The sequence below is a fragment of the Scyliorhinus torazame genome, chromosome 3, assembly GCF_047496885.1.
Source record: "Scyliorhinus torazame isolate Kashiwa2021f chromosome 3, sScyTor2.1, whole genome shotgun sequence".
Taxonomy (NCBI): Eukaryota; Metazoa; Chordata; class Chondrichthyes; order Carcharhiniformes; family Scyliorhinidae; genus Scyliorhinus; species Scyliorhinus torazame.
In genome coordinates, this window is record NC_092709.1 from 103,436,058 (window position 1) to 103,459,660 (window position 23,603).

The 23,603-nt window shown below is 40.3% G+C and overlaps 1 protein-coding gene across 2 annotated transcripts in view; it reads left to right on the forward strand.

The window, feature by feature from the left end:
* The window catches only part of LOC140408621 (lipopolysaccharide-responsive and beige-like anchor protein), a 1,704,725-nt gene that overhangs the window by 1,674,939 nt on the left and 6,183 nt on the right, over window positions 1-23,603 (forward strand). For both annotated transcript variants that reach the window (XM_072496077.1, XM_072496078.1), the window contains exons 53-55: window positions 6,695-6,796; window positions 15,340-15,536; window positions 23,344-23,495. In XM_072496077.1, coding sequence (XP_072352178.1) covers window positions 6,695-6,796; window positions 15,340-15,536; window positions 23,344-23,495 — 451 coding nt within the window. The remainder of the gene's footprint in view (window positions 1-6,694; window positions 6,797-15,339; window positions 15,537-23,343; window positions 23,496-23,603) is intronic.

The window sequence follows — 23,603 nt, forward strand, 5'->3', positions numbered from 1 at the left end:
CAAGCATATTAATTCAAGACTTTGCTTTTCTGTGCAAACTGTAATCTCATTCTTTTAAACTTTGATTTTTAATACCCAGAACAAAAAAAACATGTTTTTTTAAAATAACCAGATAAAAGTTAGAATACCTCTTAATTACAAGTAAAAATAACCCTAATATGAGAATTCCTGGTGCTGTGGATGCCAGCCTGTTTAGATTGCAAGCCAGAGTCCATAGTACTGACAGAAACTATACAAACTGAATATTGATTATGAATTAATTTTTGCCCACCGAGTTGTTTCGATGAGTGGGAAAATGCCAAATCGGTAACTGCATTGCTGACCTACATGGTCAGGCTGAGCACACAACCTACATGGGCAGGCTAAGCTCTTGGCAAGGAGAGATTGTGGCAACAATGCTGGTGCTACTGGTATTGCTGCCTGTCGTGGCGTTCAGGAACATTACTTTGTAAACAGGGACTTCTCCTCTTGAAGTGGTTATTTCACCTCTTTTACTTATACAGTAATGTTGCGTAAGTTATTGCTCCCATCAGAGGCAATGCTACAATATAAAGTGGCCATAAGTCTAGGCTATTCGAGGTGAAAGGAATCAAGTACATTTTGGGCACCAAAAAGATATAGGCTATGGTTCTAGTTTGCTAAAATCAAATTATTCCAAGCTGTTTAGGTCCTAATAATAGTAAAATAATCTTGAGATCTGAAATGTATTGTTTTAAGTATTTTTACCTTGCCCTCCCATGCATAATTTCAAAAAAATCTTTATTATTGTCACAAGTAGGCTTACATTAACATTGCAATGAAGTGACCGCAAAAAGCCCCTAGTCAGCACATTCCGGCGCCTGTTCGAGTACACTGAGGAGGAATTCAGAATATCCAATTCACCTAACAAGCACATCTTTCGGGACTTGTGGGAGGAAACCCGAGCACCCGGAGCAAACCCGCGCAGAGACGGGGAGAACGTGCAGACTCCGCACAGACACTGACCAAAGTGGGGATCAAACCTGGGACCCTGGCGCTGTGAAGCAACTGTGCTCACCACTGTGTTACCGTGCCTCCCTAAATTGTTACATGCTAGTCATTTACAGGCCATATATGTCATATTAGCTGCAAATTATTTATTACTAATTGACATTATAACGGGGCTCTTGATTTCTAAGCAAATAATGTCAGAGAAGGAAGAAAGAACTTGAATTTATATTGTGCATTTCACAGTCTCAGGACACCGAAAGTGCTTTACAGCCAATTACGTACTTTTGCCATCTAATTACTAGTAATATAGCTCTTACAAACTGCATTGAGATGACCAGATCTGATGGCCATGGAATAAATTTTAGCCAAGGCACTAGAGACTCTTCAGTTCTTTAAGTAGTGCTTTGGAATCTTTTATGTCCACCTGAGAGGTTAGATGGGGCCTCAGTTTAACATCTCATCCATAAAATGGTACATCCACCAGCTCTCCCTTTGTGCTGCATGAAGTGTAAACCTAGATTATCTCAAGTCTCTGGAGTGAGACTACCGCTGAACCTTAATTGAAACCTAACACTTTGACATAACAGATCAAAATGCATTGTTCAATAAATTGTCATTGCTTCATAATGTAGCTGTTACTTGACTGATGTAATAACAAATTAATGGTTAGTGCAAAAAAACCAAAATGTGAACAGTTTGGAGAATGACATTCTACGTAGTTTTTTCGGAGACCCAACCAACAGGCAAGTCAGACTAAATGGCCTCTTTCTGTGCTAAATTTCATTATTACCTGACAGCAAAGATTCTAGGTTCAGATTTTCTGATTTTGATGCTAATGGTAATCCATTCACTCTTGCTAGCACAATACAAATTTAGGCCTTTGGGCAGCACGGTGGCACAGTGGTTAGCACAGCTGACTCATGGCACCAAGGACCCGTGTTTGATCCTGGCCCCGGGTCACTCTCCATGCGGAGTTTGCACATTCTGCCTGTGCCTGTGTGGGTCTCACCCCCACAACCCAAAAAGACATACAGGGTAGGTGGATTGGCCACGCTATAATTGCCCCTTAATTGGAAAAAAAAATGAATTGGATACTTTAAATTTGAAAAAAAACTAAAAAAAATTTAAGCCTTTATCTCCCTTATTTCTCACATGAACGGGATTCGTGCAAACACTACCAAAGCTGTTATATCACTCGTGCATATCTATTAATAGAGATATCAGACCCAATTTGTGCAATCCATGCAAATGAATGGCTTTTGAATGAGTTAGAACCATAGCACCATAAAAGTCCTATAGTGCAGAAGGAGACCATTTGGCCCATCGAGTCTATGCCGACCTTAGCAAGAGCACCCATCCAGGCCCACTACCCCACCCTATTCCTGTAACCCAATAATCATCCTTAACCTGCACATCCCTGGACACTAAGGGGCAAATTCTGTTTTTTTAGCACAGCCAATTCACCTAACCTGCACATCTTTGGACTGTGGGAGGAAAACGGAGCACCCGGAGGAAACCCACACAGACCTGGGAACATGCAAACTCCACACAGACATTCACCAGGCTGGAATTCAACCTGGGTCCCTGGCACTGTGAGGCAGCAGTGCTAACCAATCTGCCACCGTGCCTCCCGTGAAATCTCACCCATGGACATTTGAAGCAATTCAAGGAGCCATTTCCAGTTTTGCTAGAATTGTAAATACTATATTGAATATTCTTAGAGTTGTGGAGCAGGGGTAGGCCAATTGGCCCCTCAAGCCAACTCCTCCATTCAATATGATGAGGTTGATCTTTCATCTCAATGCCATACTCCCGTTCTCTGCCCAAACTCCTTGACACCATCAGTATCTAGAAATCTATCTGTTTACATTTTAATTCTGAGTGAAGACATTTCTCCTCACCTCAGTCCTAAATAATCTAACCCTAGCCTCAGACTGTGACCCCTTGTTCTAGAATCCCCCACCCCCAGCAGGGGAAAACATCATCCCTCATCTAGCCTATACAGTCACATCAAAATGTCATATATTTGAGTGGAATCCCCTCTCATTCTTCTAAATTCCAGTGAATACAGGCCTCGTCGACCCAATCGCTCCTCGTATAATAACCCTGCCATCCCAGGAATCATTTTGGTGAATCCTTGCTTCATTTCCTCCACATCTTTTCTTAGGCTAGGAGACCAAAGTTATGCACACCAAAGCCTGCTGCAGTAAGAAATCCTTGCTCCTGTAAATAAGTACTCTTGCAATGAAGGACAACATACTATTTGCCTTCCTAACTGCTTGCTGCACTTGTACGCTTGCTTTCAGTGAGTGGTGTACAAGGACACCCAGATCCCTCTGACAATCAACATTTCCCAATCTATCACCATTTAAACAATACTCTGCCATTATGTTTATATGTGCTCATTGAAATTAAAAGGATTGATATAAGAGATTATAGCACGAGGTGTTCAGATAACAACACTTCTGCATTTATATTTTATTCTACAAGCTGCATTGTTCATAATGTAAGCAGATGACAAAATTGTGGCATCAGCTTCAGTGTACTTAATCCATGCTATTTTATTTTTCTTGTAAAATAATTTTAATTATTTCCATTTATTAGCTTTTATATTGTTCAATGTATAGACAGAAATGGTATTGGAAAGCTATTTGAAAATATTTTTTTAACTGGCACCTACACATCCTCTTGTTTTAAAATGTACTGATCACATCAGTATTATCTCAAATTAAGTGAATTTGATGATTAATGGCTGGGAGATTTGTTTTAAGTTGTTCATTTAAACAGGAATTAATTATTTTGATCTGCGGATCAGTCCTGTAAAAGTCACCACCAGGACTGCTTATTCACATTCGTTGCGAGCTGATTGAGCTGATCTGGATAAGACATCATATTTACGTCCAAAGAGAAAATGCTGGAGAAATCTCAGCAGGTCTGGCAGCATCTGTAGGGAGAGAAAAGAGCTAATGTTTTGAGTCCAGATGACCCTTTAGCTTTGACAAAGGGTCATCTGGACTCGAAACGTTAGCTTTTTTCCCTCCCTACAGATGCTGCCAGACCTGCTGAGATTTTCCAACATTTTCTCTTTGGTTTCAGATTCCAGCATCTGCAGTAATTTGGTTTATTATATTTGCGTCTTTTGACGAGATCAAGGTTGGCAAATTCCATTAAAAGCAAACTAACCTAGCGGCAGCATTGGCCTGGGTAATGATTAGAATGTGTCCATCAGTGTTGATGACTAATTTTGGGGTATTTCTGTTGTTGTTAGCCCAAGTGTTTTTGGTGAGATTTTAGCATGTCACATGTTTTTATTTTATTATTTTTTGTTTGTTATAACAGAATTGCTGTGGTGAGTTGAAAGATTAGTATCTCCCAGATTTCTGTGGAGCAGACTTTAGCTGGCAGGTCTGTTGTTTTCAGCTATGATCTGTAATATGATCCAAGTTATGGTGCCTGCAGAATGAAGAACGACGGGGTAATTCGGGAATTGAATAATCACAGCAATTTGCATTACCCAACCTCCACAGGCTGTACTTTCAAATAGTGATTCCTTGACAAGCAAACTTGTGATAAAACAACAATTTAACTTTTGTGGCTCAAACTCAATCAGTGGCTGCTCATCCCAATCATTATCATGGAATCATAGAATTTACCATGCAGAAGGAGACCATTCGGCCCATCGAGTCTGCACCGACCCCTGGAAAGAGCAGCCTACTTTAGCCCACACCTCCACCCTATTCCCAAAACCCAGTAACCCCACCTAACCTTTTTTGGACACCAAGGGCAATTTATTGTGGCCAATCAGCCTAACCCGCACATCTTTGGACTGTGGGAGGAAACCGGAGCGCCCGGAAGAAACCCATGCAGACGCGGGGAGAACGTGCAGACTCCGCATAGACAGTGACCCAAGCCGGGAATCGAATCTGGGACCCTGGAGCTGTGAAGCAACAGTGCTAACCACGGTGCTACCGTGCTGAACATCCAACATTTGGAAGTTTCTAATTTGATTTCAAAATTTAAAAAAATCTGAGATTACAATACACTGTATAAATAAAAAAGAGTTGTGTTAGTGGACATTTAAGTGATGCCTAATGGACCGTGTGGAAGATCATTAAAATATGTTGCACTCACATGCAGATGAACTTGTACACATGCTAGAACTGAAATGTCAAAATAATCCTGTTTTTACACAGGACTAACAGCTTCTGACACTGTTAAATATACAGTGTGTAATGTGTTTTTTCCTGATTACAACTAGATAAACTGTGTACCAGCAGCAGTGAGAAAATACATGCAATTTATACAAAGTTAAGGATTGTACTAATAAACTTAGATTTGATCGTTTACTTTAGCACTCTTCCTTGACATACCTCTTGAAACAATGTGCCAAAGATTTCAGTGAAATCATACATTGCATCCCTTTCCGACTGAAACGCAAAAGCTGTAACCAGTTTTGCATTTAGTGTTAGGCTCTCTTAACTATTCGGTGATAATTTTGGCCAAACTGTACTACCATTATTAAATAACCAAATTGCACAGTTCAAATAATTCTTGGGCCAGAATTATAATTTTTGCTTGGGTTCACAATTGCTTTTATGTGGATGCTAGGGCTGCCCTCGAAAGGTTTTCCAAGGCAGACAGTCTGAAACATAAGTAAAAATAGAAAATCTCAGCCTTATTGAAACCAGCAAGTTTAATTTTTGTTGGTTGATGGCTGTGCAAGACCTGTGAATCAGGCGTCAACAGTCCTAGCACCTCATAAAACCAACATAATCGCAGCTATTATTTAATTACTGGCTGGCTGCATTGTTCATCTAGAACAACTCCATTATTAGTGCATTTCTCTGTTAGACAAGTTTTTAATTCACACAATCACTTTAAGTAAGTTACAATACTCACAACCACCAATCTGCTCACATCTGCTTGAGCTGAGGGGTTAGCTGTTCCATAATAGTACACTAGCAATGGAGAGCTGCATGCTGAGGAAGTAGACTGACTAAGATAATAGTAGGACTTAACAGCAGGGATACAATGAAAAAGCTAAGTTTCTTGATAGAGATTTTTCATTTCTAATTTATTATTGTCCCTTTTTGATGGTATATAAATTAACATTGAATTATACAGTACAACTGATTCTAACACAGCAGTACACAGATGTGGGCCATAAAGTACATTCAAATGCGAGTGTAGTCAGTAGCAGTCAATTGAACTTTCAGCAAGTTACCTTTTCTCCCTTTTCTCAACTACTCATTGTTTGAGTGTTTTTATTTCAATTGGATTAACTAGATATAGGTTCAGTGAGCAACATGACAATAGCTCATCGGTGAAAAGAGAATTTAAAGTCTAATTGCAAGTGAAATAACAAACTGGAAAGGGCATGAAATGTTTAATATGTTGTATTAATGTGAGTACACTTTTTGCCTTGTTATGGTTCCAGAAATTTGGCTGCAGCCACTTAAATAAAAAGTAGAAAATGCTGAAAGCAGACTTTATCATCAGACTATATTGTTGTAAAGGCATCATTTAGGGGCTTTTCACACTAACTTCATTGCAGTGTTAATGTAAGCTTACTTGCGACAATAAAGATTATAAATATAAAAAATGAAATAAACTTCTCTGTGCTGCTATGTCAAATGTTTACTGGTGCCTGACCATACTTTATTATTTGCTTCTGTATTCAGTGCCCTTTTTATTGAATTAAACCATTGTTTGTCTTGTTTTTCAGCTGAATACGCTGCTCCTCGGGCTATCCTGACAGGCCATGATTGTGAGATTAGCTGTGCTGCAATATGTGCAGAACTTGGTCTAGTTATCAGTGGTTCAAAAGGTAGGTACAGGTAGAAGATGTTGAGTATTGAAATTTAATATTTTATTACAAAATTAAATGTGTAATTTAAGGAGTAGAGAACAAGAGATCTTTGTACTTTTTAATAACCGCTAGAAGTCAAAGAATCCCTACAGTGCGGAAGGAGGTAATTTGGCCCATCGAGTCTGCACCAACCCTCTGAAAGAGGACCCTGACTAGGTCCACTCTCCTGCCTTATCCCCATCACTCCACCTAACCTGCACATTCCTGGACACTTAACGGACAATGTTAGCATGGTCAATTCACCTAACCTGCATCTTTGGACTGTGGGAGGAAACTGGATCACCCGGAGAAAACCCACGTAGACTCTGGGAGAATATGCAAACTGCACACAGACAGTCACCCAAGGCCGTAATTGAAACCGGGTCTCTGGTGCTGTGAGGCAGCCGTGCTAACCATTGTGTCACAATGCCGCCCCTAACCCCTGTTTCCCATTTTAATGCAGTTTCCTCATTTTTGCCAGGATTGTTTAGGGAGTAGCCCATGGCAAGGTAAGATGGTAGGAAACAATGGTTGTCATAATAAAAATGAGAAGGAAAAACATGAATGTAAGAGGAAAGCTATGAGAAAATACCATGAAGGTTAGCACAGGAGATATGCAACAGAACCTCACCTGCTTAAGACATGTCTGTTTTATCACACATTATGGCCCAACTTTGGAAAGATAACCTATGTATAGAACATAGAACATTACAGCGCAGTACAGGCCCTTTTGCCCTCGATGTTGCGCCGACCTGTGAAACCACTCCAAAGCCCATCTACACTATTCCCTTATCGTCCATATGTCTATCCAATGACCATTTGACTGCCCTTAGTGTTGGCGAGTCCACTATTGTTGCAGGCAGGGCATTCCATGCCCTTACTACTCTGAGTAAAGAACCTACCTCTGAGTAAAGAACCTACGTCTGACATCTGTCCGATATCTATCTCCCCTCAATTTAAAGCTATGTTCCCTCGTGCTAGACATCACCATCCGAGGAAAAATGCTCTCACTGTCCACCCTATCCAATCCTCTGATCATCTTGTATGCCTCAATTAAGTCACCTCTTAACCTTCTTCTCTCTAACGAAAACAGCCTCAAGTCCCTCAGCCTTTCCTCATAAGATCTTCCCTCCATACCAGGCAACATTCTGGTAAATCTCCTCTGCACCCTTTCCAATGCTTCCACATCCTTCCTATAATGCGGTGACCAGAATTGCACGCAATACTCCAAATGCGGCCGCACCAGAGTTTTGTACAGCTGCAACATGACCTCATGGTCCGAAACTCAATCCCTCTACCAATAAACGCTAACACACCGTACGCCTTCTTAACAACCCTCTCAACCTGGGTGGCAACTTTCAGGGATCTATGTACATGGACACCGAGATCTCTCTGCTCATCCACACTGCCAAGAATCTTACCATTAGCCCAGTACTCTGTCTTCCTGTTATTCCTTCCAAATTGAATCACCTCACACTTTTCTGCATTAAACTCCATTTGCCACCTCTCAGCGCAGCGCTGCAGCTTATCTATGTCCCTCTGTAATTTGTAACATCCTTCAGCACTGTCCACAACTCCACCGACTTTAGTGTCATCTGCAAATTTACTCGCCCATCCTTCTATACCATCCTCCAGGTCATTTATAAAAATGACAAACAGCAGTGGCCCCAAAACAGATCCTTGTGGTATACCACTAGTAACTGGACTCCAGTCTGAACATTTCCCATCAACTACCATCCTTTGTCTTCTTCCAGCTAGCCAATTTCTGATCCAAACTGCTAAATCACCCTGAATCCCATGCCTCCGTATTTTCTGTAGTAGCCTACCGTGGGGAACCTTATCAAACGCTTTACTGAAATCCATGTTCACCACATCAACTGCTTTACCCTCATCCACCTGTTTGGTCACCTTCTCAAAGAACTCAATAAGGTTTGTGAGGCACGACCTACCCTTCACAAAACCGTGTTGACTATCTCTAATCAAATATATATATATATATATATATATATGTATAGGCCAGGCCTTTGCCAATTGCATAAACAAATTATTTCTTAAGTGTCTTCTGTGTACTTGCTGGTTCTCGATGTTAGTGGCCTCAGTAAGATCAAAACATCACTGAAGACTCTTAAGCTTGGAACAACATTAAAAATGCACTGAATCATCAGGTTGTGGACTTTATCATTGAAATTTAATGGTCCAGTGAGCAATAGAGTGCCATAAATTTGTGTCATAATGGTGGTTCATGCCCAGAGTCTCCCACATGGCAAGTTAATGGTTTCATTTATGGCTGGAGGGGTCACCAAAAAGAAATTTGAAAAGAGGCTGGAGGGAAAATTGATGCATGAGCCACCCAAGAACACCTATCCAATTCCCAGGTGCCAACATTAAATGTAATTAGCTGAGATCTGAGAATAGTATTATTTGAAGAGGGTGAGGAAGCAACAAAAATCTAAACCGGAGGGAAAAATATGTTTGAGGCAGTAATTAGTCTAGTACCACAGTTTGTCAGGTTTTATACTTGGTTTCCATTGCTTTTGTTCTTTTAAAGATACAGAACTTCAATATACTGTCACTATAATGACAATATACTATTATTGCCTATGTATAGTTAGGAAAATATCACATTATGTTTGCATTCTCAAATTAACATACATATTAAATAAATCCACTTCAGCAAAGTGGTTGATTGCTCTTATGAATTCACCGTAAAAGTAAGTGTAACATGTACACACCTGACGTGGTTATTACCCTTACATTTGTAGCTAGCTCATGCAGTTGCAGGGAGGGACCAAGTGTCAATGAAAAGTAGTGACTCAAATTCATCAGATTATGAAGAGCACAAACAAAAAATTGGAGTTCATTTTTAGACGACTAGGATATGAAAATGTATTAAGTAATATGGAAACTTGGTTGGTTTGACCACACTTGAGTAACTGTATTTAATTCTAGTCTGCATATTATAACATTATGTTGGTGCACTGGAGAAACTGGAGAAAAGATTTTGCAAGAATTGAGGCAATGTAACTCCCAGGAATGAATAAGCATTTTGAGGCTGTTTTCTTTGGAAAAGAAATAAGAAAAAAATACTAATAGCTTCAAAATTATGAAGAGACGATATCCATGTTTCACTTGTGGGTGAGTTGTCTTACAGAACAGAAGGAGGCCAGCTCTTTGTAAGCTCTATCCGTTTCTCCCCCTTGCTCTTTCCCATGGCCTTGTGGTTTCCATTTCAAATATATATATCCAAATCTCTAGGTGGCACAGTGGCGCAGTACTGCTGCCTCACATGCTGAGGACCCGGGATCGATCCCGGCCCTGGGTCACTGTCCGTGTGGAGTTTGCGTGGGTCTCACCCCACAACTCAAGAGATGTGCAGGCTAGGTGGATTGGCCACACTAAATTGCCTCTTAATTGGAAAAAAAAATTGGGTACTCTAAATTTATTTTAAAATATATATCCAAATCTCTTTTGAAGGTTACTATTGTATTAACGTCGTGCATTCGCAATCATCATAACACATTAAAAATGTTGCTTCATTTCACCCCCTGTTCTTTTTTGCCAATTACCTTCAGGTAATCAACACTCCTGCCTGTTAAACAGTTTCTCCCCATCTACACTATTAAAACCCTACAAAAATGATTTATTTTTATAAATTTAGAGTACCCAATTATGTTTTCTCCAATTAAGGGGCAACTTAGCATGGCCAATCTACCTAACTTGCACATCTTTGGGTTGTGGGGGTGAAACCCATGCAGACATGGGGAGAATGTGCTAAAAACCCAACAACATTTAAATCTCCCCTTAATTTCCTTTGCCAAAAGAAGAATCCCAGTCTCTCTGATCTCTCCATATAACTCAAGTTATTCATTCCTGGTATCACAGAATCAGAATCACAGAATAATGCAGCACAGAAGAGACCCTTCGGCCCATCGAATCTGCTGCAATGCACTAAAAACACCTGACCTGCCTACCTAATCCCATTTTCCAGCCCTTCGCCCATAGCCTTGAATGTTATGAAGTGCCAGGTCACCCTCAATCTTTTCTGCTCCAGCGAAAACAACCCAAGCCTATCCAACCTCTCTTAACTTAAATGTTCCATCCGAGGCAAGATCCTGGTGAATTGCCTCTGCACCCCTCCCCCAGTGCAATCGCATCCTTCCTATAATGTGGCAACCAGAATTACACACACTACTCCAGCTGTGGCCTCACCAAAGTTCCATCCAACTCCAACATGACCTCCCTGCTTTTGTAATCTATGCCTCGATTGATAAAGACAAGTGCCCAATATATTTTTCACCACCCTATTAACCTGCCCTCCTGCCTTCAGAGATCTATGGACAAACGCGCCAAAGCCAAACCATTCATTGAATACTTCCTTGTCACGTTACTCCTTCCAAAATGCATCACCTCATACTTTTCAGTATTAAATTCCATCACAAGAGCAGAAGTAGGCAATTCATCCCTTCGAGCCTGCTCTACCTTTCAATCAGATCATGGCTCTTATGGTCTTATCTCTTCCTGGTCTCAAATTCACCTATCCACCTGTTGCTCATATCCCTTTAACCCGTTTTTTATCAGAAATATATCTAGCTCCTTCTTGAAACCATTTAATTACTCCGATTCTACCGCACTATGGGGCAATGAGTCCCACAAATTCACCACCCTCTGCGAGAAGTAGTTCCTCCTCACAACCTATATTCGTGACCTCTCATTCTAGAGGTCACAAGAGGGAACATTTGGTCTACGTTTACTTTATCAATCCCATTTAATATTTTATACACCTCGATTAGATCCGCTCTCATCCTTTTAAACTCCAGCAAGCATAAGCCCAAACTGTTTAATCTCTCCTCGTATATCAACCCTTTCATCCCCAGAATCAATCTGGTGAACCTCCTCTGAACTGCCTCCACTGCCACCACATCCTTCCTCAAATAAGGAGACCAAAACTGGACACCATATTCCAGATGTGGTCTCACCTACACCTATACAATTGCAACAACACTACTTTTATACGCCAGTCATTTTGCAATAAATGTTAACATTCCATTTGCCTTTTTAATTACTTGCTGTACCTGCATATCGACTTTCTGCGATGGACAAAGACACCCAGATCCCTCTGCACAGGTGCATCTTGAATCTGCTTTCCAATTCGATGATAATTTGCCTTTCTATTTTTTCGGCCAAAATTGATAACCTCACACTTATCTACATTAAACTCCATCTGCCAAACTTTGGCCTAATCTCCTAGCCTATCTATTTCCGTCTGTAAAATCGTTATCTCCTCTTCACTGCCTGCTTTCCCACCTATTTTCGTATCATCTGAAAATTTTGCTATGTTATGCTCTGTTCCTGCTTGCAGATCATTTATATAAATTGTAAATAGTTGAGATCCGAGGGCTTACCCCCAGCACCCCGCTGGTCACAGTTCGCCAGCCAGAGTAGGACCCAATTATCCTGACCCTCTGCTTTCTGTCAGTCAGCCAATTCTCAATCCAATCTAGTACTCTACGCCCAATCCACTGCGGTTTCACCTTCTGGATCAGCCTTTTATACGGCACATTATCAGACACCTTCTGGTAGTCTTGATATACCACATTCTCAGGTTCCCCATTATCCACATTGCTGGTTACATCCTCAAAGAACTCAAGCAAGTTTGTCAAGCATGACATACCCTTCATAAAACCCCTTTTCTGCCCATTTGACCATCTTGTCTATATCTTCTTGTAACTCACTCAACCTCACTGTCAACCACCCGGCCAATCTTTGTGTCATCCTCAAATTTACTGATCCTACCCACCCATATAGTCATCTATGTCATTTATATAAATGACAAACAATAGGGGACCCAGCACCGACCCTTCTTCTAGTAAATCTCCTCTTCACCATCTCCAAGGATTTTCTGACATCCTTTCTAACTTAGGGTGTCCAGAATTCATCGCAATGCTCCAATTGAGACTTACCTGGTGGTTTACAAAGCTTCAGCGTAATTCTGTTTTTTATACTCTATTTTCTTGCATGCTTTCTTAGCATCCCGATTGACTTCACCTATCATCTTCAAAGATGTGCGTTTTTGAACCCCGGATTTCTTTGTCCCTGCAACCCCTTTAAAATTGTATCGCTAAGTTTTATTGCCTTTTCTTAGTCTTGCCCCAAAAATGCATCACTTTACACTTCACTGCATTAAATTTCATCTGTTGTGAGTCTTCTACTTCATCAGTCTATGTTGTATAGAATTACAGAGGACTGAATTTTACTTAAGATTAGAGGTTATGCAGCCTGGAGCAAAAGTAGGTCTCAAGCCCGCACAAGTGGAAAGTGAGACTGCGGTACTCTTTACTGGTGGAGACTAATTAAGAAACAGCCATTGAGACCACTGTCCAGTTAAAGATGGCGACAGCCTGTGGCCCAATCAGAAGACCAGTAGCTCTGCAGACTCGGCAAATGGTTACATTTGCTGACTTTCAATCTGCTGGGGCCATTCTAGAGTGTAGGGAATTTGGGCAAATTATAACTATCACATCCATACCTCTGCAGCTGTCGCTTTTAGTACCCAAGGATGTAGGCCATTAGGTCCTGGTGATTTGTCAGGTTTCTGTCCCTTAAGTTTCTCCAAATCCATTTTTCTGCTGATATTAATTACCTCACCCTCCTTGGTTACTTGCCGTTTTTGGATTATTACTTGTCCAATAACAACTTTCAGAGAGTATGGCACCATTGTGGTTCAGCTAATTGGCCTATCTCCCTTTTTCAATGTAGGTATAACATTAACTGTCTGTCTGGCAGTTTTCTGGTACCATTCCCTTTACTGATGAAGTTTTATGTAGACATATGTAATAATGCATCTGCTTAATCTACCAAGCTTCTTGTATAAAGACCAGGCTTTTATCCACTCAAAGTATTTTTTTACATATTTCTTCTAATTTCATTTCCTTCTTTGTTATTATCCTTGATAAATGCAGGGGAAAAGTACCTATTTTGCATTTCTGTTATTCTGCTCTCATTGCCTGTGAGTTTATCTTGTGCACCCCTTTGTCACCCTGTCTTGATGTGTCTGTAGAATACTTTACTACATTAAAAAAATAAATTTACAGTACCCAATTATTTTTTTTCAATTAAGGGGCATTTAGTGTGGCCAATCCACCTAACCTGCACATCTTTGGGTTGTGGGGGCAAAACCCACGCAGACACTGGGAGAATGTGAAAACTTCAGTGACAGTGACCTGGGGCCGGGATTGAACCCGGATCCTCAGCGCCATAGGCAGCAGTGCTAACCACTGCATCACCGTGCCACCCAACTATTTCTTTATTATTCTTTGATAATGTATTTTTGTACTTCTCCTGAAGACTGCTATCACACCCCTCAATGTTAACTACATTTATAAGTACAAATATTGCTATCTGAGCCCAGAGCAATGGGCATAAATATACGATAGCCACTAACAGAGCATATAAAGAATTTAGGATGAGTTTTTTTCCACAGAAAATGATAAGAGTGTAAAATGTTCTACAACATGGAGATGTTGTAGGAGATGGAGTTAATTCAAGTGGGTTTTAAATACTGGGATAGATAAGTTGGGCTGTGTCTACAGATTCTATGTAGGTTATCCAGACATGGAGCAAAGATTGGAGGACAGGTTCCCTGTGGATGCCTTAGATGGTTGTCAATAGCACAAATTAGTGGAGTTGTGGGAGCTGATCACCTGGCTGCATTTTGCCACGGTGTGCCGTACATTTAAAAAAAACAAAAATAAGATTTTGTAAAGGAAAAGGAGCATTTGGATAACAAGTTGGTAGAATGTCAAAGTAGGTAAAACTGGGATGTCAGTTAACACGATCGACTTAAGTAATTTCGGTCCTGTTTTATGTCATTGTGTAAAAAAAATAAAAGAATAGTTATTTGGTTGAAATGGCCCAGCTCACACTCCTGCATATGCCAAATCCCTATACTGCCTGTGATTTCCTGTGAGAACAGAGACCTTTTTTTTAATGAACTCTACCTAGTGCTGATTTGCTCCAGAAAAGTTTTATTACCTTTTCCCAAAGGCTTTAAAATATTTTGCTATAAAAGAATTACCAGATGTCTGATCCAAACAAAACTCCTAATTAATTGTTTCCATAGCAGCCAGTCTTATGTGGCACTTCCAAAACTGTCATTGTGTCTTAAAGAATGATCATTGGGTCCAGCTTGGAGATTCAACCTGTGCAACTATCCGGCATGAAGTATTTACAATTATATTTTCTACGTAACGTTACAAGGAGCTAAATTTCAAAACTTGAGCAGTTATCATTGGTTTCCAAAAGTAAATGAATGGGAATGAAATGTATTATTTTTGAAACGACAATACTTAAGGGACTTTGCTCGGATTGGAATAGAAAATAACAATGTGTGATACCAGTGGAATCTTGGAAAAAACATGGTGGTTAATTTGCACACTCTAGACTGAAGAAATTATGAATAAGGCTTTATTATCTGCTCACAAAAATGTCATTGAAATTGCTTTTTTTCTTTTCATGATTGATAGAGGGTCCATGCTTAATCCATACAATGAATGGAGACCTTCTGAAAGCTCTTGAGAGCCCTGAAAACTGTTTGCACCCTCGATTAATCCAGTTGTCCACTGAAGGACACTGCGTTATTTACTATGAAAAGGGCCAATTTTGTGTCTTCAGTGTAAATGGGAAGTTGCTGACCAAGGTGGAGACTGAGGATTCTGCGAAGGTAAGCAATATATGTTATTTGGAAGAGATAAACAATACAGTCCCCTACATTCTGTGCCCTTGCTTCCCTCAGTGCTTTCTCCAAGTAGTGTTTGATGCGAAGGAATATTAATTTGTACATTGATGGTCGGAGTGAGAATTGATGGTCATCTTCAGGTTTCCTTTATCTTGTTTTCCCACTATCTCCTCACCTTCACTCTCCACCATGAGCCTCTGGGAGATCCATCTCACAAATTGGACAGGCATACCCAGGTCTGGTGCTGAAGCAACCCAGGATGTTGACGTACAGCTATTTTAGACTATTGTTTGACTAGTCTGAGATAAGAGTTACGGCAATCCGATAGTTATAATGATAAACTTTCCTGGTGCTAATCTGTATGTTACAAAATTCATTGAACTGCATATTAGTTTGGAACTCATGACCTTGGGTTTCTGGTCCAGTGCTGCAAGCACAACAATACAGTATCCTACATGCTAGTTTAAATCTAAAACCAGAAACGATAGGAGACAGATTTACCAAATGTTTATATTGAACTTTTTCCCAATTGAACAATATAATCAAGGTGATGGGCTGGAACTGAATGCGGTCTTGTACAACATTTTTGAGTTTTTCAATTAATTCCTCCTGAAGTGCTCTGAGTAATTGCGATCTTCAATAATGAAACCAATCTGAAGGCATATTACAGTTCCTGGGGTGGAAAGTGGCTGACTACCTTTTAACCTCCCAAGGAACAAGGTGGACTGTTTTGTCATTAGGTAAGATTTTTTATCAGAAGAATATGGAGTCTGATAGCATCTTTCACAACACCAGGATTTCCCAAAGAATTTCAGAGCACTTTTCCATTGTAGTAACCTTTGGTCTTATGTAGGCAGGTTTTGCATGACAAAGTACACAAATGGCGAGTTAATCTACTTTTGGTGTTGATGGCTGAGGGAGAAATGTTTGCTTAGATTCCAATAAACTTCCCTGCTTTTGTTTGAATTGTGCCATGGGATCTATTACATTCACTTGCATATCTATTTCAAAAAGAGGCATCTATGACTATGTAGCACTTCATCAATGTTACATTGTTGTCTGAGCTCAGATAACTCATTCAGACTTTGGACTGGGGCTTGAACCCATCCTTCATTCTGATTCAGCGGCCTACCACTGGGCTAAGTTAGAAATTTACCCTGAGCATGAACTGAGCACACAGCAGCCTTAGTGGTTTAACCAGAAGTCTGTGCCTGAAACTGATGTGTACAATCGGAAATTGTAATTTCAAAAAGAAACAAAGTGTCTGTTGTGCATCACACCTTTCAAATATGACCCTGGAGTTTAAGTAATTGAGCGCCTGACTGTCAGCTAGGTTCTCAATTTGATTCCCAAGGCTAGTTGCTGCTCAAACTCCCTTTCCTCGGTTGAATGAATTTCATCTGCTCTCAGCAAGCATTCTGTGTGTAGACCAAGAACTGAATCTTGAGAGGGAAAACATTTGCCCCATTCAATTGTCTGTTGGTAAATACATAACATACTGCATGTAATTTCTTTATTCTCTGGTTGCCTTTAAGTATGTTTAAAGTTTGATGTAAGCTGTGGAAAGTTTGCTTGACTTAATTGAGAAGCAATGTGCAGATGTGCCCTTGGAAAGTGCCCTTTTGGGGCTTAGATTTAAGAACCCTGAAGCTTCTGTGCTTTATCACACTCCCAGGCCCCAAAGATTGTGATTAAAGAGTGTTTGAGGTAAACAATAATTGCCCACATACTGTGAGAATTACATTTTTGGTGGTATTTGAAATAAAAAGATCTTACGGGGCAATGCAGAACTCTTTTGGGTATTGGACTGTATACAAGAAATTCTTTGAGGTGCCTTTCAGATGTCATGCAAGGGAATACCTGCCAGAATGCTGACAACCGCAATACTTTTCAATTTTCAAGCATAAGACAGAATTCAAATTTACTTTCATCTTACATGGCAAAGAAAAATTACAACTGCACTTCCTTCCTGCCTGGGAAAATTGCGCTGTTCAATCCACGACTCTCACCTGTTTTGAACTGCGTTCTGACCTAAAATAACAATACTCAATTTTATTCTTTTCGGCACCAACTGCACACAGAATCACAGAAAAATGCAGTGCAGAAAAGGCCCTTTGGCCCATTGAGTCTGCACCGTCGCATGAAAGGCACCTGACCTACCAATCCTAATCCCATTTGCCAGAACGTGGCCCATAGCCTTGAATGTTAAGATGTGTCAAGTACTCATCCAGGTACTTTTTAAAGGATGTGAGGCAACCCACCTCTACCACCCTCCCAGGCAGTGCGTTCCAGACCATCACCACCCTCTGGGTAAAAAGATTTTTCCTCAAATCCCCCCTGAACCTCCCACCCCTCACCTTGAACTTGTGTCCCTTCGGAACCGACCCTTTAATTAAGGGGAACAGCTGTTCCCTCTCCACCCTGTCCATGCCCCTCATAATCTTGTACACCTCAATCAGGTCACCCTCCGTCTTCTCTGCTCCAAAAAAAACAACCCAAGCTTATCCAACATCTCTTCATAACTTAAATGTTCCATCCCAGGCAACATCCCGGTGAAACGCCTCTGCACCCGCTCCAGTGCAATCACATCCTTCCTATAATGTGACGACCAGAACTGCACATAGTACTCCAGCTGTGGCCTCACCAATGTTCTATATAACTCCAACATGACTTCCTTGCTTTTGTCATCTGTGCCACGATTGATAAAGGCAAGTGTACCATATGCCTTTTTCACCACCCTTTAACCTGCCCTTCTGCCTTCCGAGATCTATTTACAAACATACCAAGGGTTTGTTCCTCAGGACTACCCAGTGTGGTGCCATTCATTGAATATTTCTTTGTCAAATTGCTCCTTCCAAAGTGTAACATAGAATTTACAGTGCAGAACCTCTCACTTTTCAAGATTAAATTCAATCTGCCACTTTTCTGCCCAGTTGAGCATCCTGTCTATATCTTCCTGTAACCCAAGACTCTCCGCCTCACTGTTAACCACCCAGCCTATCTTTGTGTCATCCACAAACATACTCATCCTACCCCCAAAATAGTAATTTAAGTCACTTATATAAATGATGAATAATAGGGGGTCCAGCACAGATCCCTGTGGTTCGACACTGGACATTGGTTTCCAGTCACTAACCACATACCATTAGTAGTTTAAATGTAAAAAATCATTGATCAAATCAGTCCTTTGATTGCTTTATTCCTGGTTCTTTCTTTTTAAATATAATTTATTTCCTTTAATTCTCACTTCACAGCACTCGCAGGTCCTGATTGATCTTTAAGCAAAACATTCCTGTATAGCTTTAAATCTCTTCCTGTGAGCTATCAAAAGCTAAACAGCCAATAAAGAAGGGTAACATTGCAATTGTGCCAATGGTGTCTGTTTTTTAACTTTAAAAACAAGAATTTTCTAGTAACACAGCCTTCCTGGTCTGTTCAGTCCTTTATTCTTGAGTTAGCGGAAAGAGGGTGCTGTCTCCAACAGGTGAAAAAAATTAGTAACATTTCCCTGTGTTTCAGGTATTCTTATGCTTTCTTGGAGCTCTGCTTACTTTAATTCCCATGACGTCTAGGGTCCCTGCATTCAGGAATTCCTATGGTGTCTTGGTGTAGAAGCCCGCTGTTTTCTAATACATCTAATAGGTAAAAGTGATAGTTAAAAGATAGCTATTTAGCATTAATCCCCTGGTCTATTGACCATTTTAAAAACTCATTCATAACCTCAGGTCATTTCAAAACACACATTCAGCATTTCAAAACACAGCTTCAACAAAACACAGCATTATAGATTAAAAACGACAGCTAACAAGATAAAGTATTCCAAGGACAAGGCAAGCTCCATGGCAACAGCATAGAGACCATTGTCCTAACAAGCAAGTCAGCAAGGAACTGGTTCAAGCTGTATGCGATAAGGAAGCCGAATCGCATTCCATAGCTCATACAAGAATACATTTAAGTTAATGTTGCATATTAAATGACAGAGCTAAAACATCGAATCAAACTTATTTGATGTTAACCCAAACCAATTAGGATTACATCAGGGTATAGCTAGATGGCTAAAGTCTGATATGATTTGGTATAACTTAGTTCATACGGCCATTATTTTATTCATGAATCATCTATACTTTGATCTAACTTACTCGCTGTCTCTCTATCTTTCATACTTTCACTTTCCAACTCTGACTCTTGAAGTAAATGCAAACTGTTTTGCCGTAAGCAAGAAAATCATTTCTGTATTATTTGAAAGTTGAATTGTCTACGAAATTTCTTCTGTCTGAGTCATTTTGCATGCCGGACCTATTAGAGAATAAGATTTAAATGATTCTTAATTGTAATCGATAGAGACAAATAAAACGATTCTTATTTGCATCCGAGAAGTGTTAACTCAAATTTCTACTGCGTTTTAGTGTTCGCAAGTGCCACTAGATCTGCATGATAGATCTCTCCACTTGGCACCCTGCTTGCAAGAATTCCTGTGGTGTATAGTAATCTTTTATTAGTGTCACAAGTAGGCTTACATTAACACTGCAATTAAGTCATTGTGAAAATCCCCTAGTCGCCACACTCCGCGCCTGTTCGGATTCACTGAGGGAGAATTCAGACTGTCTAATTCACCTAATAAGCACGTCTTTTGGGACTTTGTCGGAGGAAACCCATGCAGATATGGGGAGAATGTGCAGACTCCGCACAGACAGTCACCCAAGGTGGGAATCAAAACAGCGCCCCTGGTGCTGTGAAGCAACAGTGATACTGTGCCACCCACATAAGCACCCTATCTATCCTTGTGGTAAAGTGCTCTGCTTTTTGCTTATTTGAGGCCATCGAGCTATCCTGATTTTTCACTTGTGGGGATTAGTTACTTCTTATGTAATGCTCGCCATCTCCAACAAGATTTTCTCAAATTGCTGTGTAAATTTACACTTGTTCATGGAATGTGGGCATTACTGGCAAGACTACCATTTATTACCCTTGAAAAAATGGTGGTGAGCCACCACTTTGAACCCGTGCAGCCGATATGGTGTAGATCCACCCAGAGTAATGTTAGAGATGGAGTAACAGGATTTTAACCTAGTGTGAAGTAACGGCGATATAGTTCCATGTCAGGATGGTATGTGACATGTAGAGGAGTCTGTCAGTGGTGATATTCCTATGCATTTATTGCCCTTGATCTGTTTGGAGGTGAAGGTTGTGGGTTTGGAAGGTGCAACAGGGGCCATTAATGAGTTACTGCAGTGCATCTTGTACATGGTACACACTGCTGCCAGTGGTGGAGAAAGTGAATATTTATGGTGATGGATAGGGTGCCGATCAATGGAGCTGCGAATAGTTCAGAGATCTAAAGAGCTCTGGGGTTTCCCAGAAGTGAAACCAGGTGTTATTGGTTGGTCAGCTAAAGGAACTCTGGAAAACTACACCATCAGGATTCTTGTGACCCAAGGGAGATGGGGTTCGTAGAAGTGTATCTTGTTGAGGATAATCGTACCTGTGAAACTAAGAAGTGTAATAAATAAGGACCTTTTAAGAAATGATGTTTTTAGAATTGTACAGAACTATCTTGGAAATATATGGAATTCACCTCTAAACTGATTGTAATCCTCTTGTCAGGGGATTCAGCAGAATATAGATCGGTTGGAGACTTGGTTGGACAAATGGCAGATAGAGTTTAATCCGGACAAATGAGAAATACTTTATTTTGGAAGTTCTAATACAGGTGTAAAGTATACAGTAAATGGCAGTACCCTTAGGAGTATTGACATGCAGAGAGATCTCGGCGTACAAGTCCATAGATCACTGAAAGTGGCAATGAAGGTAGATAAGGTTGTCAAGAAGGCACGCGGCATGCTTGCCTGCATTGGTTGGGGCATTGAGCATAAAAATTGGCAAGTCATGCTGCAGCTGTACAGAACCTGAAGCCGCACTTGGAATATGGCATACAGTTATGGTCACCACACTACCAGATGGATGTGGAGGCTTTAGCGAGAGTGTAGAAGAGGTTTACCAGAATGTTGCCTGGTCTGGAGGGTATTAGCTATGAGGAGAGGTTGGATAAACTTTGTTTGTTCTCACTGAAACGACGGAGGTTGAGGGGCAACCCGATAGAAGTCGACAAGATTGTGAGGGGCATGGACAGAATGGATAGTCAGAAGCTTTTTCCCAGGATGGAAAAGTCAATTTCTTGGGGACATAGGTTTAAGGTGCAAGGGTCAAAGTTTAGAGGAGATGTGCGATGCAAGGTTTTTTACGCAGAGGGTGGTGAGTGCCTGGAACTCGCTGCCAGAGGAGGTGGTGGAAGCGGGTACTATAGTGACGTTTACGAGACACCTTGACAAATACATGAATAGGATGGGAATAGAGGGATACGGACCTTGGAATTGAAGAAGGTTTAGTTTAGAAAGGCATCAGGATAGGTGCAAGCTTGGAGGGCCGAAGGGCCTGTTCCTGTGCTGTATTGTTCTTTGTAAGCAGTGCTGTCTCTGATGTAAAAGCAGTATTTCAAACCACCGAGCCTGAGCATCGTTGTTTCTGAAATCAGAATTGATAATGGTATTGATATGAGTTGCTATTTCAAGCATTCTTCGGGAAATTTACCAAATATTCAAGGGATAAAATAATTTCGATTTTCAAAAAAGCTCATGGAAAAACAGGCTAGGTGCTTTCTGGTATCAAAGAAAAAATGTGTATTTTGGGAAGAAATAAATTGAACATTAACAAAACCTATCAGCCCAACAACACTGCCATTTGAATTTTGGATAATTTTGTAATTTAAAATGAAAATGTCAGGCACAATCTAGCAGGTTACTTTTGAGAAAATAAAACGTTTAAAAGAAAGAACAAACAAGCAAAATATGGTAATACATGGAATCAAGTGAGAATGTTGTGTTTGACACCAGATCAAATGCTACATTTCGAAATGCTGATGATATTTTGATTTTAAAAAAGATGTTTTTGAATGCTTAATGTAGAATTTACAGCCATTTATGACAGCAAGTTTGTTCAGTGTTGTTGTAATTATACTTTGCTTTCCCCAGACATCTTATTTCATGTCCTCTAATGGATTTCTGATGAGATGAAGTAGGTTAACAATTATAGATTTATTAAAATCTATGTACAGTCCATTTTGTTTGGAAAAATGTCAGATGCGACCCCTAAAGATGTTCAGAAATTCTGCATTTGTGATTTCAGAAAATGCTGCGGAAGCACTTGATTTTTGAAAGTTATGATCAGTCTTTTCAAATAATCAGTGATTATCAAATTGACTGCTTATGTACCTGGTATTAAACAGCACAATCCTTACGTTTTCTATGTTGGCTAATGAATGTAGTTATGGAAATTAATTATTTCTACTGGTAAACTCAGCATTAGGATTTGTGGCTTTGCTGTTGTACCATGAAATGGTTACAAATAACTCCGGCAGCAACCCCATTTGTCAAGAAACCTGGCAATTGACTGAAGAATGTTTTGATCTCAACTGTTTGTAATGCACATGCCTTTGATATATTGGTCAGTAGAAACCAAAATGACATATTTTCTTAAAATAAATATAGAACGTAAGATGAGGATAGTGTGCTTAATGATTTACAGTTATGACAAACTGACATATTAGGAAAAATAAAACTGTCAGTTTTCAGTTAGAAGAAGTGAGAATGTTATGGCCTTGGAGAAAACCCGCGTGATACTGTTAATATACAACCTTGTTTAAAAATACCAGCTGTTGAGATGCAGCCAAAGTCAGCAGATGACTAAGTGGATATGAGCTGAGGGCTATGCTGTAATATGTGCAATTTTTCTCCAGGCTATGCTGCTGAGTCGTGACGGGCAGTACCTCATCACTGGTGGAGATAGTGGAATTGTAGCTGTGTGGCAGGTTTGGGACCTCAAACAGCTGATGACCTACCCAGGCTGTGATGCTGGTATTAGGGCCATGGCCATGTCTCATGACCAAAGGTGAGACTTTTTTTTAAAAAAAGAATACTGGATAAACTAACCGTTTCTTGTTAGTGGGTCAGCAACAAACAAATAGCTCCAGCCATTGATTACACTTGAACTTCCCCA